The following is a 14,098-nucleotide window of genomic DNA, read 5'->3' as shown; positions in this document are numbered from 1 at the left end:
GGCGGACTACGGTCATTGTGGAAAAATGCAGTGCGTTCAGTTTCATTCTGTGAGTTCCACAGCTTGACTAAATGTAGTAATTTCGCCTTACGCGACTTGTTTTTATTTCAACTAGCCAAACTACCCCTACTGTTTATATTTAGTCAAACAAAAATCATTTTCTTTCATTTCAAACCTCACTATCAGCGCAGCCCATTTTTTGGGTTCAATCCAATGAGCTCCGCCTATTTTCAATTTTAACCCACCAAATGCTCACATCAACCAACTATAAACCCCAACCTATGTTTAATTTTAACCCACCAAATGCTCACATCAACCAACTATAAACCCCAACCTATTTTCAATTTTAACCCACCAAATGCTCACATCAACCAACTATAAACCCCAACCTATTTTTAATTTTAACCCACCAAATGCTCACATCAACCAACTATAAACCCCAACCTATTTTTAATTTTAACCCACCAAATGCTCACATCAACCAACTATAAACCCCAACCTATTTTCAATTTTAACCCACCAAATGCTCACATCAACCAACTATAAACCCCAACCTATTTTAAATTTTAACCCACCAAATGCTCACATCAACCAACTATAAACCCCAACCTATTTTAAATTTTAACCCACCAAATGCTCACATCAACCAACTATAAACCCCAACCTATTTTCAATTTTAACCCACCAAATGCTCACATCAACCAACTACAAACCCCAACCTATTTTCAAAACTTAACCCAGTCAGAGATGTGTACTTGCAACACTGCACCGATGACAACGGCACACCTTCTACAAAAATGCCCGCTGCAGGAGAAGCTGTTTGGCGACCTGGTGGCCCTAAAGAAGACGGCGGCATGCGTGCGTGCCACAGGAGTGGATGTCTAGAAGGAGCTTAGAGAAGAAGAAGAAACTTAACCAGTCACCAAGCTCACCTGGACTAAGGCGTACAGGTCACTGAAGACGATCTCAAGCTTCGCCCTCTCAGGGCCAGCGATACAGGTGTAATTGGCGGTGTCTCGTTCAGGCCGACTGTTCCGTATCCTCAGCTTGCCGTTCTTGGAAATGTGGGTGCGGCGAGTTTTCCTCAAGGGTCTGTCGTTCTTGAGCCACTCAATGGCGCGCTTGCTGATGCCGCGCACAGGACAGTTAGCGACCACTGAGGTGCCTGGGAGGATGGCCGCGTCTGTGCCAACTACTAGGCGTACCTGTGGGGGGAAAAAAGTATGCATGTGTGTAAATTCTCAAAACCAGGACATTTACAAAATCACTGAAAATGTCAGTAAATTTGTAAATTTCCTGCTTCAATCGGGGATTTTGTAAATGTCCCGGTTTTGAGAATTTACTGTAATATATGTATGTGTTAGCTTCAGATCCCTTGATAATTTAAAAACAAAAATTAAATGAAGAAAATAACAACCCTGTGAGGACTGCATGCACGTCGTTCTGAAAAATCCTTGGCATTAAACCTAAAAGTTCATATCATTCAAATCGAAGAACTACGCCCATTTGTCAATCGCAAACTTCTCTTTCAGTAAATGAACCCCTGGGACGTGGAGAGAGCTCAGTCGGTGGCGGCGCTGGCTTCAAAACTCGCTTGTCGCTATCGGCGATGGTTCGAATCCCGGGTTTGGCGAGGGAATTACTTCCCAGGGTCAAGTAACAGAGTCAACTTTGTGCATGACTCTCCTAGGTGTGCGAACACCCCCGTGTGCACGCATGCGCAAGATAAATATCCCAAGTTCACAGCGAACGCCTCAGGGCTTGGAAATATGAACACACACGCATGCAGGAAAAACGATTTTTTTTAAATTGGGTAGCGCCGTACTATATGGCTGCTCGCTTTCCCCAGCGAGAAATTAGCAACCCGACTGCCCATGAAGACTACCTCACAGGACTACCCAGGGCTCCCCACGGACGCCCCTCCTAGAGGGTACCAGGGTCCCAGGGCCCCGTCTTTAATTTGTAGAGGGTCCATAGACCCCATCAGCGGAGTTTTAGAGGGTCCCGAGAGTCCGGATCCAGAGGCCACAAAGCCCCCGGTGAACTCATAATATATTGTGATCAAGCATATATTTATATAGTGTGCTATGAAATGTCTGTTTGTATCGGAATATCACAGGAAGATATTTCAACAATACCATGTTGGAACACACACGTACCTAAAGTGTGGATGGTTACCTAAGAGGCGGCACTGGGTGTAGTGCCTTTCTAGTGCACTTGCACTACAACAGCACTGGGTGCAGTACTCGCTCCGGCATCGAAAAATTTTGCACTAAAAAATGCACAAAATTTGACCTATTTCGTCGCCTATAGAGGACGGAAAGAATGTCATTTTGAACATTGTTATGACATTCTTTCCGTCAAAAAAGTCAATTTAACGGTGTTAAATGAAGCGACCATCCACACAATTAGGTTCCCATCCAGAGTTTAGGTTGCCATCCACGTGTGGATGGTTGCCTTATGGTGATTTAGGCAACCAAACCTGTGGAAACGGGGGTACACACACACACACACACACACACACACACACACACACACACACACACACACACACACACACACACACACTCTCTCTCTCTCTCTCACTAACACTTTCTATTTGACTTCTTTTACTTTTACATTTAGTATCTACGGGACGCACGATAACGGCTATTTAGTGCGTCCCAGGACCCGCTGTTAATAGGTTTAGTGCGTCCCGGGACCCCCACCATGAATTTCTACAACGTGTTTTCGGCTTCTAGTGCGTATAGGACGCAAGGACGCGCAGTTTGGGGAGCCCTGAATTTACATGATACTTTATCCTTATCCTCACCCTGTCCATCTTGTTGAGCTGAAAGAATTTCATGCTGTGCCGCTTGATGCGCACTGTGGGGCAGGCAGTCTCGTTGCAGGCCCGCTCCGAGGGGGGTCGCTCTGTGGGAGGACAGTGGTAGTCGTCCACGTCCACTGGCGTCCCGTCACGGGACACGCGCTGGCACACAACGGGCCGCAGCTGCAGGCCTTCGCCGCACGTGGCGGAGCACTAAAAACAGAATTCAACGGGGTGAGAGAGGTTGTAATGTATTAAAGTAAAAGCCGAATCTAAGATTACATTTTTTTTCAGTAGACATAAAAGGCAAAATACAGAACTTGAAGCTTTGAGTTCTGTTGGGATTAGAAAAATCACTGCCGGCAAGATAGTGATAAATAGAAAGGTAAAGATCTTTTTTTTTTATATATATACCTTTCTTCAATGTTTTTTTCCTTCTCAATAACCAATTCGAAAACAATAACCAATACAAAATTGATAACTAGAAGTATCTGTCATACATACCACCTCTTCTACTCGCATGGACGCTGCTCACTTTACACAAGGAAAGGGAAACTCCCTGAGCTGGGCAGATTTATGTGGTACAGTCTCCAGCACAAGAGCTGCTGATATCTGCCAAAGACACCCTTTAAAACAAAACGTAGAGGACTAACTTTGGCCCAAAACCTCGTGGCAGGCCAGTACTGTGTTACAATCTCGGGAAAAGTCGAATCTTACATCATACATTATCATTCTACCGCACTGCGCTAAAATAAACCAAGAGAAACTCACCTCAGACCAGAATCCCGTGGCCCAGTTAGCAGGGCAGTACTGTGTGTTACACTCCCGGACGCGTGCTGGGACGGGTTTCTGACACATGAAGTCTGGCAGGGTCAGCACCTTGCTCACCACGCGACTGACGTCTTGAACGCACGTCACTTCCCGTGACATCAGACCCCCGCCACACGTCACTGAGCACGTGGCAAAATCCCCGATACGCCACCTAGTGGCGAAAGAAAAGGTCATCATATCTGCAATTTCTCCATGTGAGATGATAAAGTTAATGTGATTTGATTTGATTTGATTTGATCTGAGAGAGCTTCTTTTGAACAATGTTTAACAATGACTGTTATAATATATGACGAAATAAATTCGTGTTCTTGTTTTTGTTGTTAACAGGATTGTAGTGAATTAGACCCAATCAGCGAAAGTGCATGCATTTCTTGCCTTTCAACAGGGCTAAGGCAACAATATTTGTGAAAACTGGATACAATTCGCTAACACCCAACAATCATAGACTAAGAGGTCGTGTTTCAAATGTTCTTACGTGAGAGTGGTTTTTTTTCAACCCTGGTTCCAAATAAAAGTTATTTGAGCTCGCTAAGCTGCTTCAGACGCGACATATTTAGACTTCAGAGCATTCATTTAACATAACTTCCTCGTTTTATCACAATGGCCGATTTGGGGAAGAATGCTATGTATGAAAACTAGTTCTTATTACTCATCGAACAAGCGTAAAATTCACAAAAGACGGTTGGTTGCTTGGTTATCATTGTTTGGGCAAAACAAAAATAGTCTGTTTACGGTAACCCGACCGACCCTATTTTTTTCGCGCGACCCTAGACTTTTTTTTGGCATTTGGGAAAAAAAAAAAATAACGTAAAAATATGGTTTTTTGGGGAAAAAAAAAAAATCCCGACATACCGACCCTATTTTTGTGGCCTATGTTACCGTAAACAGACCTATTATTTTTTTTGGCCTTATTGTCTCTTCAGCATTGTAATGCTATACGGGACCGATGCTCACAAAGGATGGAATTACACAATTTTCTTTCTTTCTTTATTTGGTGTTTAACGTCGTTTTCAACCATTCAAGGTTATATCGCGACGGAATTACACAATGAAAACATGAAAATGAGCGAGTGTATTGGTCATTTACCTCTGCGGGCAGGGAAAGTCGTTGCAGACTCGCCTCTCCACGGGTATCGGTGTGGCTTTCTTGCAGTGCTCTTCGCCCGCTATCGTGTCGTTTTCCTCGTGAAAACACTGGATCAAAGACTCTTGAGTTCCTGAAAAGACATCCATCAAAACAATACAGTTGAACCCCCCCTTTTAAGACCCCCCAATTTCGGGGCGGGGATGTAGCTCAGTCGGTAGCGCGCTGGATTTGTATCCAGTTGGCCGCTGTCAGCGTGAGTTCGTCCCCACGTTCGGCGAGAGATTTATTTCTCAGAGTCAACTTTGTGTGCAGACTCTCCTCGGTGTCCCAACACCCCCCGTGTGTACACGCAAGCACAAGACCAAGTGCGCACAAAAAAGATCCTGTAATCCATGTCAGAGTTCGGTGGGTTATAGAAACACGAAAATACCCAGCATGCTTCCTCCGAAAACGGCGTATGGCTGCCTAAATGGCGGGGTAAAAAAACGGTCATACACGTAAAATTCCGCTCGTGCAAAAAACACGAGTGTACGTGGGAGTTTCAGCCCACGAACGCAGAAGAAGAAGAAGAAGAAGAAGAAGAAGAAGAAGAAGAAGAAGAAGAAGAAGAAGAAGAAGAAGAAGAAGAAGAAGAAGAAGAAGACCCCCGAATTTAAGACTTCCTCCTTTTTAAGACCTTGTTTTTTTTGGATAAATTTCCTATTCATATCCTCTGTACATTTACTCCCACTGTAAGACTCCTCACTTTTTAAGACCTGATTTTCTCAAAAAATCGTAGGTCGTAAAAGGGGGGTTCCACTGTATACATAAAGAAGATCACAGCAGGGCTCCCCACGGACGCCCGTCCTAGAGGGTCCCGGGACCCCGGTTTTTAATTAATGTCTAGAGGGTCCATTGACCCCCAACGCGGAGGTTTAGAGGGTCCCAAGAGCCCATGGTCCCCAAACCCCCTTGTGTTCATATAACGCATTGTTATCACGAATTGTGTGATATGAAGTGTCTTTTTTCATCAGAATATTCGAAGAGGACACTTCAACTATACCTTGTTATGCCAAGGCAACAAAAAAAATAGTCTGTTTACGGTAACCCGACCGACCCTATTTTTTTCGCGCGACCCTTGACTTTTTTTTGGCATTTGGAAAAAAAAAAAAAATCCCGACCTACCGACCCTATTTTTTTGGCCTATGTTACCGTAAACAGACCTATTTTTTGTTTGGCCAAAATAGAACACACACACTCGTTTCCATATCGTTCCGTTGTGAAATTGGTATTTGTACTTGCACTATAATTGACTGACGCCTACAGTCTGAAAAGAGGACCTACATTTCGCACGATAGCGGACATTTAGTGCGTCCCGGGACCCGCTCTTTCCCTGCAGGTTTAGTGCGTCCCCGGACCCCCTCAATGAATTTCTAGCATGTGATTTCGGCTTCTAGTGCGTATAGGACGCAGGGACACGCACTGTGGGGAGCCCAGTCCAGTGATGTTTGCACTTCAAGAATGTTGTTTGTAATTATGACTTAAATGAACCGATTGTCATTGGGTGGTTTTTTCTTTGCATTTCTAGCTCAACGCTCATACACCATTTCAGAGTCAATAATCAATTAAGTCTTACCTGCTACAGTGGAACCCCCTTTTTAAGACCTCAAACAATCTGAGAAAATCAGGTTTGTTTGTTTGTTTGTTTGTTTGTTTGTTTGCTTAACGCCCAGCCGACCACGAAGGGCCATATCAGGGCGGTGCTGCTTTGACATATAACGTGCGCCACACACAAGACAGAAGTCGCAGCACAGGCTTCGTGTCTCACCCAGTCACATTATTCTGACACTGGACCAACCAGTCCTAGCACTAACCCCATAATGCCAGACGCCAGGCGGAGCAGCCACTAGATTGCCAATTTTAAAGTCTTAGGTATGAACCGGCCTGGGTTCGAACCCACGACCTCCCGATCACGGGGCGGACGCCTTACCACTAGGCCAACCGTGCCGGTTGAAAATCAGGTCTGAGGACGGAGGGAGTCTTAAAATGGGGGTACATTTACAAAAGGATATGAACAGAAAGTCTGAGAAAAGAGCTAGAGGGTCTTAAAAGGGGTTTCTACCGTATCGCCTTAGAGGAAAATTGATACATGGTTGTATATATTTGTTTGTGATAACCAACGTCACTGTGCTCTTTTAAATGTTAATTTCTGACACAAATAGACTTATACGCAAAACTAACCGGGTTTTTTAATGTTCATTTTGGCACTACTATGCGACCATAGAAAACTAGCAGTCTTTGTAATGTTCATTTTGGCACTACTATGCGACCATAGAAAACTGGCAGTCGTAGAACGTAGCCCACCTCCAAGACAGCTGCGGTCACAGGATGTCATGCCCATACTGCGCCATTCGTAGTCCTCGTAACAGGGTTCGTGATTACACTCCTCTGACGCTGCTGGTTTGGGGCCTGCAAACAAATACAAGCGAAAAAAAAGTTTTCAAAATCAAGAAAGGCGTTCAGCGTCGAAACGTGTAATTGTTGACGCCCCAATAAAGAGAAGATATTCACAAGTACATTGACCCAATACTCTTTGCTATCAGATAAATCAAAGTTCTAAATAAGAGACTAAGCTTAGTATGCGTTGGATCTGATCTTAGGCGAGAAGATGGTCAGATTTGTTTTGCTCAAATAACAAAAGATAAAGATGTAAAACAAATGTCATTGTAACTCTGTGGTATATTTACAGAAAGGAGGAGGAAGTAGAACAGATATCAGATTGACAAAAGCTGACAGGGAGAAACGGTGACAGTAACATTATAAATCTTCTCTTTCCATCTATTTTCCCCCCAATGATGTCACTAAAAGTCTGCGTCCTAACGAAGCACAAGGTCCCGTAATAAAAACGACAGCTCAAGTTCGTGATTCTAGCTCTTTTGCTTTTTATTCATGTACCATGATACAACTGAATAAAATCTTGCTTAAACCATAGAAGCAGACTCAAAAAACAAGAAAGGTATGTTGTTGGAACGTTTAATTGTTGACGTTTTGTTCACAGATATATCGACCCAGCGGTCTGTTAAGTACACAGACAAACACTAATGACACAAAACTTATCTTGACAAAATGTTCGGCCGCTTGCAGGGAAGACACATAGAAGCAGACGCAAAACATTTTGAACACTCGAACATGAGAGGACTCACCCTGGCATTCGTTGTCATCGAGGTCCACGATGTCGCGGATGTAGACGAGGTGCACCTGACATCTGACGTAACGCTGCCGATACCCCGTGCCGCACGTGGCGCTGCACGCACTCCAGCTTGACACGACGAACCTGAATCATTCATTGCAAAGAGTTTGTTATGTTGTTTAAGTATAAGCAACACCAAGAACAGCAAGGTAACAACAAGAAAACAACAACCACAACAGTAACAATGGCAACAGCAGAAACATCAACAACAACAAAACACTGACGGACACACTTGCACACAGATATAGATACCGACCCGCTTACATACATACGTACAAACACACGCACACGTTCTCTCTCTATATATATATCACTCTCTCTGTCTGTCTGTGTCTGATTCTCTCTGTCTGTCTGTGTCTGATTCTCTCTGTCTGTTTGTGTCTGATTCTCTCTGTCTGATTCTCTCTGTCTGTCTGTGTCTGATTCTCTCTGTCTGATTCTCTCTGCCTGGTTCTCTCTGCCTGGTTCTCTCTGTCTGATTCTCTGTGTCTGTCTGTCTGTCTGGTACTCTCTGTCTGGTTCTCTCTGCCTGGTTCTCTCTGTCTGATTCTCTCTGTCTGTCTGTCTGTCTGTCTGTGTCTGATTCTCTCTGTCTGATTCTCTCTGTCTGTTTGTGTCTGATTCTCTCTGTCTGATTCTCTCTGTCTGTCTGTGTCTGATTCTCTCTGTCTGATTCTCTCTGTCTGTCTGTGTCTGATTCTCTCTGTCTGATTCTCTCTGTCTGTCTGTGTCTGATTCTCTCTGTCTGTTTGTGTCTGATTCTCTCTGTCTGATTCTCTCTGTCTGTCTGTGTCTGATTCTCTCTGTCTGTCTGTGTCTGATTCTCTCTGTCGCTCACCTGCACAAATATACCGACTCGTGGACAGTGACACAGAGAGAGACAGAGAGAGATGTTTAGCGTCAAATGCTCTAATACAAGATGTTTTGAAGAAGCATCAACCATACTCACTTGGGTGTACTCATATCATGATTTTTCACGTCATCTTCGTGTACAATGACCACCTCGCTCGTCGTTGGGCCAGCGTCAATGTTCGTTAGCTCTCCTATTGTTAGTTCCTGGCGCTGAACTGCACAATCACAACGTCATTCTATAGAGAAATCTCCTGTCAACTCTTGTCAAGTAATGTGACAGTTTTAACAACTATCGTGCAGATCCCATTGGTCACATCAGAGTAGTTTCCCATTTACGTTGTTATCGAACTGCAATGTTTGAGAAGTTCTGCACAGATATATATTTGCAATACAATGTGGCTGAAGATTTATGTCACCTCGTCAAAGAACATCATTACAAAGAAACCTTTTTTTTTTTAATTTCTTATAGTTTTTTAGGCCATTTATTTTGTTTGTCCTGGCGCTGCAACGCGAAACTAGAGCACCAGGGACTTTCGTTAATAAAATATATGAGTAAATGGGTGCCTCTATTTCAAAGCTGTTCGATGCAACACTCACTGTTATTTTCCCGCTCCGCGATGTACCGTGGATCTGAAACAAACAATCAAAAGTGAACAAATGTAGAGACAGCAAAACGAAATAGAGAGAGAAAACGATTTTTTTAAACCCTGTCTATGACGACCACGAAACGGATCGACCAAAAGTGGTCGTTATTACACGTTGCCACGTTAGAATGGAAACTTATATACCAGAAAAACTCGTCTGGGATTCTTCGCAGTGGTCATTGTGAGCAGGAGATTGCTTTCAAGAGGTGGTCGCAATGGCAGGTTCGACTGTAGTGAGCGAAGGAGGCCCCCCCAGGGGGGGTGGCGGGTGGGGCGGGGGCCAAGTATATGCGCACAAGAAACCATTGAAAACAATACCAAGGCAACAAGGAAATCGATCACTAAACTGTCCCCGCTTTGCCTGCTTTATCTGTACTACTGACCTCTAGGATCGTAGCAAGGGAAGTTGGTTGTACAGTTGCGCCTGGTCAAAGGTTTGGTGTTCTGGTCACAGAACTGGTCACCCTCGTGACGACACACCACCTCCCTCACCTGCCGGCCCCAACCGCACGTCACGCTGCACTGAAACACGTCACACCATCCTGACTCGATGTCATAATGTATGTTCCCGTGTGTGACGAAGCATCAACACATTGTCTGTCCGAGTTTTACATCAGAAGTGAAACACCATAATTATAACGTTGTAATAAACTTGCTACAAGTTCTGACACACCTGTTCTCTTACCTCTCAGTTGAACATGTCACTAAGTGTTAAATGTCTCATGATATTTTAAAAGTAAACTCTCTCATACTGTAGTTGAATCTGGCTATATTGATCAACCACAGATAAATGTTCTTGTGGAAGAGGGTCTACCGTACTTGCTTGGTAGATTGTTGAAATAATAATTGTAATACTAATAATAATACAGTTGTGTCTTACCGGTGACCACTGTCCAGCGTACCAGGTGGGGCAGATCTCCCTGTTGCAGGCCTGGCTGGCAGAGGGGTGGGGGTGGGGGCAGAAGCTGTCGTGCAGCCACTGCTGACGTCCGTCACTCAGCGTGTCCATGCAGCGTACAGCACGTGACCTCGTCCCTCCCCCGCACGTTGCGCTGCATGGCTGCCACGGGAAAATCTTCCACCTGCAAAAAAAAACAATCAAACAAAAGCTATCCTCAATAAAAAAAAATTAAAAAAATAACACAAAAATTGTAGGATATTTGAACGTTTAATTATTGACAAAACAAAACACAACGTTACATTTACAGTACGTTTTATAATTATGTTTTTATAAACATAAAAATAAATGAATGCTGGAACGTTAGCAGTGTATCTGTGTGTTTAAACGGGTATCCTTAATCGATCAGTCGGAAGTCGCTAAGTATTTTGTATTTTTTTTCAGTGCCAAAGTGTCGTGCAACCAGTTTGTGGAGTAAAAATCACTGAGTCGACTTCGCTCAATAAATGTGAGGCATTACTGTGCGATGTATATGTGCTATTGTGTGTGTTGCTGTTATATTTACCATTAAAATAAAACAAAATTAAACAAAAAGAACATAATGTAAAGAGAGAGAGGTAGGGAGAAACTCTGAAGTGGTTACGTACGCAGGCGGACATCGTCGCCGGAAGCAGTTTTGGTTTCTTCCGGAAGGACGCTCGGTGCGCACGCACCTCTTATCGTTTAAGTGTCTGTTCCTGATGGTATCGAAACACTGGAAGACTGAAACCTGAACGCCTGCAATGAACGAAAACAATACGTGACTTTTTTGACACATTTTGATGATATGAATTAGTTCATATAACTACATGTACGCATGCTTGCAAAAGTTAAAAGTGCGCGCGTGCGTGCGCGTGTGTGTGTGTGTGTGTGTGTGTGTGTGTGTGTCCGTGTGTGTGTGCGCGTGTGTGTGTGTGTGTGTGTGTGTGTGTGTGTGTCCGTGTGTGTCAGTCCGTGTGCCTGTTTCTTTGTGGCATGGGGTGCGGGCCCGCGTGAGTGCTATATGTCTGTGTGTATGTGTGTCTCCGTCTGTGTATACAAGGCAGTTCCTCCAGGTAGAAAGCTAAATCTTACCAAAACGATAGTTCCAGCTCTTCTGGTTTACTACGCTGTGTCTCTTTCTAGGCAATTTATCACGATCATTACTTTTTTCTGAGACAAAGAGACGCTCCTGAACACGATAAAGCTGCAGTTTTTCCAGAGGTGTGTCGTGAATGTCTTGCACTAGACGGAGGTGTATTGTGATCAAAGCGGTTCTTCCACACCACTAAAGATAAAACTACACAAGTGCAGATAAGTCAAGGAGCGTTTCTGCAAGGTAATACCTACAACGCTTTGGGGGAAATACCGATTGAAGGGAGGTAACTGGTGCACCTCCCAAGGTGAAGTATTGGATCAAGGGAAGTAACCAAATACACGGGTCTTCAGACAGAGTAGTGGTGAATGTCTAAGGGGTTACGGGCATATTGTTTCAAGGTTGTTTCGTGTGTGTCATGAGCGTCTTTACCTTGCTATTCTCTGTAGCCTTGGGAAACCATAGTAATATTCCTGTGCCATATTGTTTAAACTGATGCTGATCGTGTGTGATGTACGAAAGTGGCGTATAGACCCAGATCGCTTGCTCAGTAAATTGTAACTTGATCATCAAAATAGCTATGAGATAGTTATAAAAAGTTCATATCATTACCGTAATCTTTTTTTTCTGTTTTAAAACAAAACAAGTTCCAGGATAAACTCCACCATGGGAGAAAACCCCACTTGACATTACATTTATTTTCAACACACACTCACGCACGACAATACCGAATACGATGAAGGAAGGATTAAAGGGAGGTTACCTACACCACAGGACGCGGAGCAGTGGGAAAGCCCCGCCTCCCGCCACTGATAGCGTCCCTTGCGTGTCGGTGAGGCAGTCAGACACGAGTTATTCCCCCCACAAATGCCACAGAGGTCCAGCTGTCGGCTGGAGCCCAGGCGGTAATCACAGCCCACTTGCTGCACACACAGAAAACGATGAGTCAGTGATGCGCATCACATGCATGTTCCTTGGTAGTGCAATAGCGTTAATTATGGATTGTTGTTATCATCATTTACATAAAAAACTTATCTGTTAATCCAAACAATGATATAATTACTGTGATGTTCTTAACTACACTTTAACATGGAATGTATGTATGTATGTATGTATGTAGGTATGTATGTAGGTATGTATGTAGGTATGTATGTAGGTATGTATGTAGGCATGTATGCATGTGTATTGGTGTGTCGGTGTGTCAGGTGTGCAAGAAAAAAGGGTATTTTTATATCATGGGTTTTATGAATTTTCTTCTTTTATTCTTTTATAGTTATTAATTAATGACCTATATGTGCTGATGACTAAATTAATTTCCTTTGTTGGATCAATAAAATGTTATGAGTTATGAGTTATGAGTTATGAGTCAAAAGTGGAAATACTAATAAGTAATCTAAAACCACCGAGTCAGAGAGGGACAATAAAAAAAATTACAAAATAAAACACAACCACCACAAAAACCAATTCTCTATGAAAAAGTCATCAGCAAAAAAGTCATCAGCAAAAAGTCGAGGTAACAAAAATACACATAGGCAAAGAGGACATCATTGTCATTGCAGAATACAATCTGCACATTAAAGGCACAGTAAGCCTCCCGTAAACCATCACAGAGCTCCCCGAGCGTCTAAATACAGTACAAGCATACTTCCATTTGAACGCTCACCGAACGGGAACATCCGGGCTGCTTTCTGTCGAGCGTGAGACATTTTCCAAGAATTTATTTTCGTAGACTTGTTCCGTTAACAACAACGGCGCCTCGTTTTTGCGCTAGACCTAACTTTTAAAATCTAAATAATAAATTGACAGCTTGTTATACAAACATTCTTTAATCATAAAAGAATTCGTTTTTCATCAAGACAAGATCAGAACAATTCGAAGTTGTGAAAGTTTAAAAAAAGAAAAGCCCGGAAGCAGGGTCACGCAAGGGTCGTAGCAGACGACGGCCGGTTTATCAGTGCAAATCGCCGTTCCTCTCAACAGTCACAAGCCATCGCTAGAGTTCTTGTGAACCACAGCCGTTGTTTCGTGCATAAAAAAAACGTGCTATTGTAGATAAGCTCACGTCGAGTCGCATTCAAATGACTAACTATGACGACTGCATTGTGAAAAGGGAAAACTGGATCACACGGGTTCACGATGGCTCAGGGGTAAGATAAACCACGCAAAAATAAATTCTTTGAAAATTGTTCGCTCTTTACGGAGGGCACCTAGGATGTTCTCAATTGGTGAGTGTTTAAATGAAAGGGTGTTTGTACTGTGTGTAAAAGCCTGACCGTATCTGTGATGGTTTACGGGAGGCTTACTCTGCCTTTAAGTCTCCCCGTGCTTTAAATGGCTTTTTTTCTTCAGCTGTTCTTTTTATCAAGTGTGCAAAATTAATCTTCTGAATACGATTTCCCCTCTCTCACGACATTGCTTTTGTTTTTTAGTGGATTTTTGTTTTCTTCTTCGAGGTTTTAACAACTAAGGAATCACTTCAAATTGTGCACTTGGAAGGCACACAACTCATCCAGCAACTGCCACTCACCCAGCATCTGTAACTTACCCATTAACCACTCACCCGGCAATCATTTATAACTCACCCATCATTTGCCACTCACCAAGCATGCATTTGCCACTCACCAAGCATGCATTT

General features: G+C 43.4%; 1 protein-coding gene across 1 annotated transcript in view; it reads right to left on the bottom strand.

Annotated features, from left to right (window-relative positions):
* The window catches only part of LOC138949225 (protein madd-4-like), a 130,131-nt gene that overhangs the window by 13,981 nt on the left and 102,052 nt on the right, over positions 1–14,098 (bottom strand). The window contains exons 5-16 of the mRNA XM_070320997.1: positions 12,227–12,386; positions 10,997–11,126; positions 10,332–10,533; positions 9,835–9,973; positions 9,405–9,437; positions 8,905–9,022; positions 7,909–8,039; positions 7,070–7,174; positions 4,727–4,856; positions 3,581–3,791; positions 2,813–3,022; positions 933–1,205 (exon numbers count right to left, since the gene is read on the bottom strand). Of these exons, the coding sequence (XP_070177098.1) occupies positions 933–1,205; positions 2,813–3,022; positions 3,581–3,791; positions 4,727–4,856; positions 7,070–7,174; positions 7,909–8,039; positions 8,905–9,022; positions 9,405–9,437; positions 9,835–9,973; positions 10,332–10,533; positions 10,997–11,126; positions 12,227–12,386 (1,842 nt within the window). The remainder of the gene's footprint in view (positions 1–932; positions 1,206–2,812; positions 3,023–3,580; positions 3,792–4,726; positions 4,857–7,069; positions 7,175–7,908; positions 8,040–8,904; positions 9,023–9,404; positions 9,438–9,834; positions 9,974–10,331; positions 10,534–10,996; positions 11,127–12,226; positions 12,387–14,098) is intronic.

The sequence above is a fragment of the Littorina saxatilis genome, linkage group LG1 (assembly GCF_037325665.1).
Source record: "Littorina saxatilis isolate snail1 linkage group LG1, US_GU_Lsax_2.0, whole genome shotgun sequence".
Lineage (NCBI taxonomy): Eukaryota > Metazoa > Mollusca > Gastropoda > Littorinimorpha > Littorinidae > Littorina > Littorina saxatilis.
The sequence above is the reverse complement of the archived record's forward strand: the minus strand, read 5'-3'. Positions and strand labels throughout refer to the sequence as shown.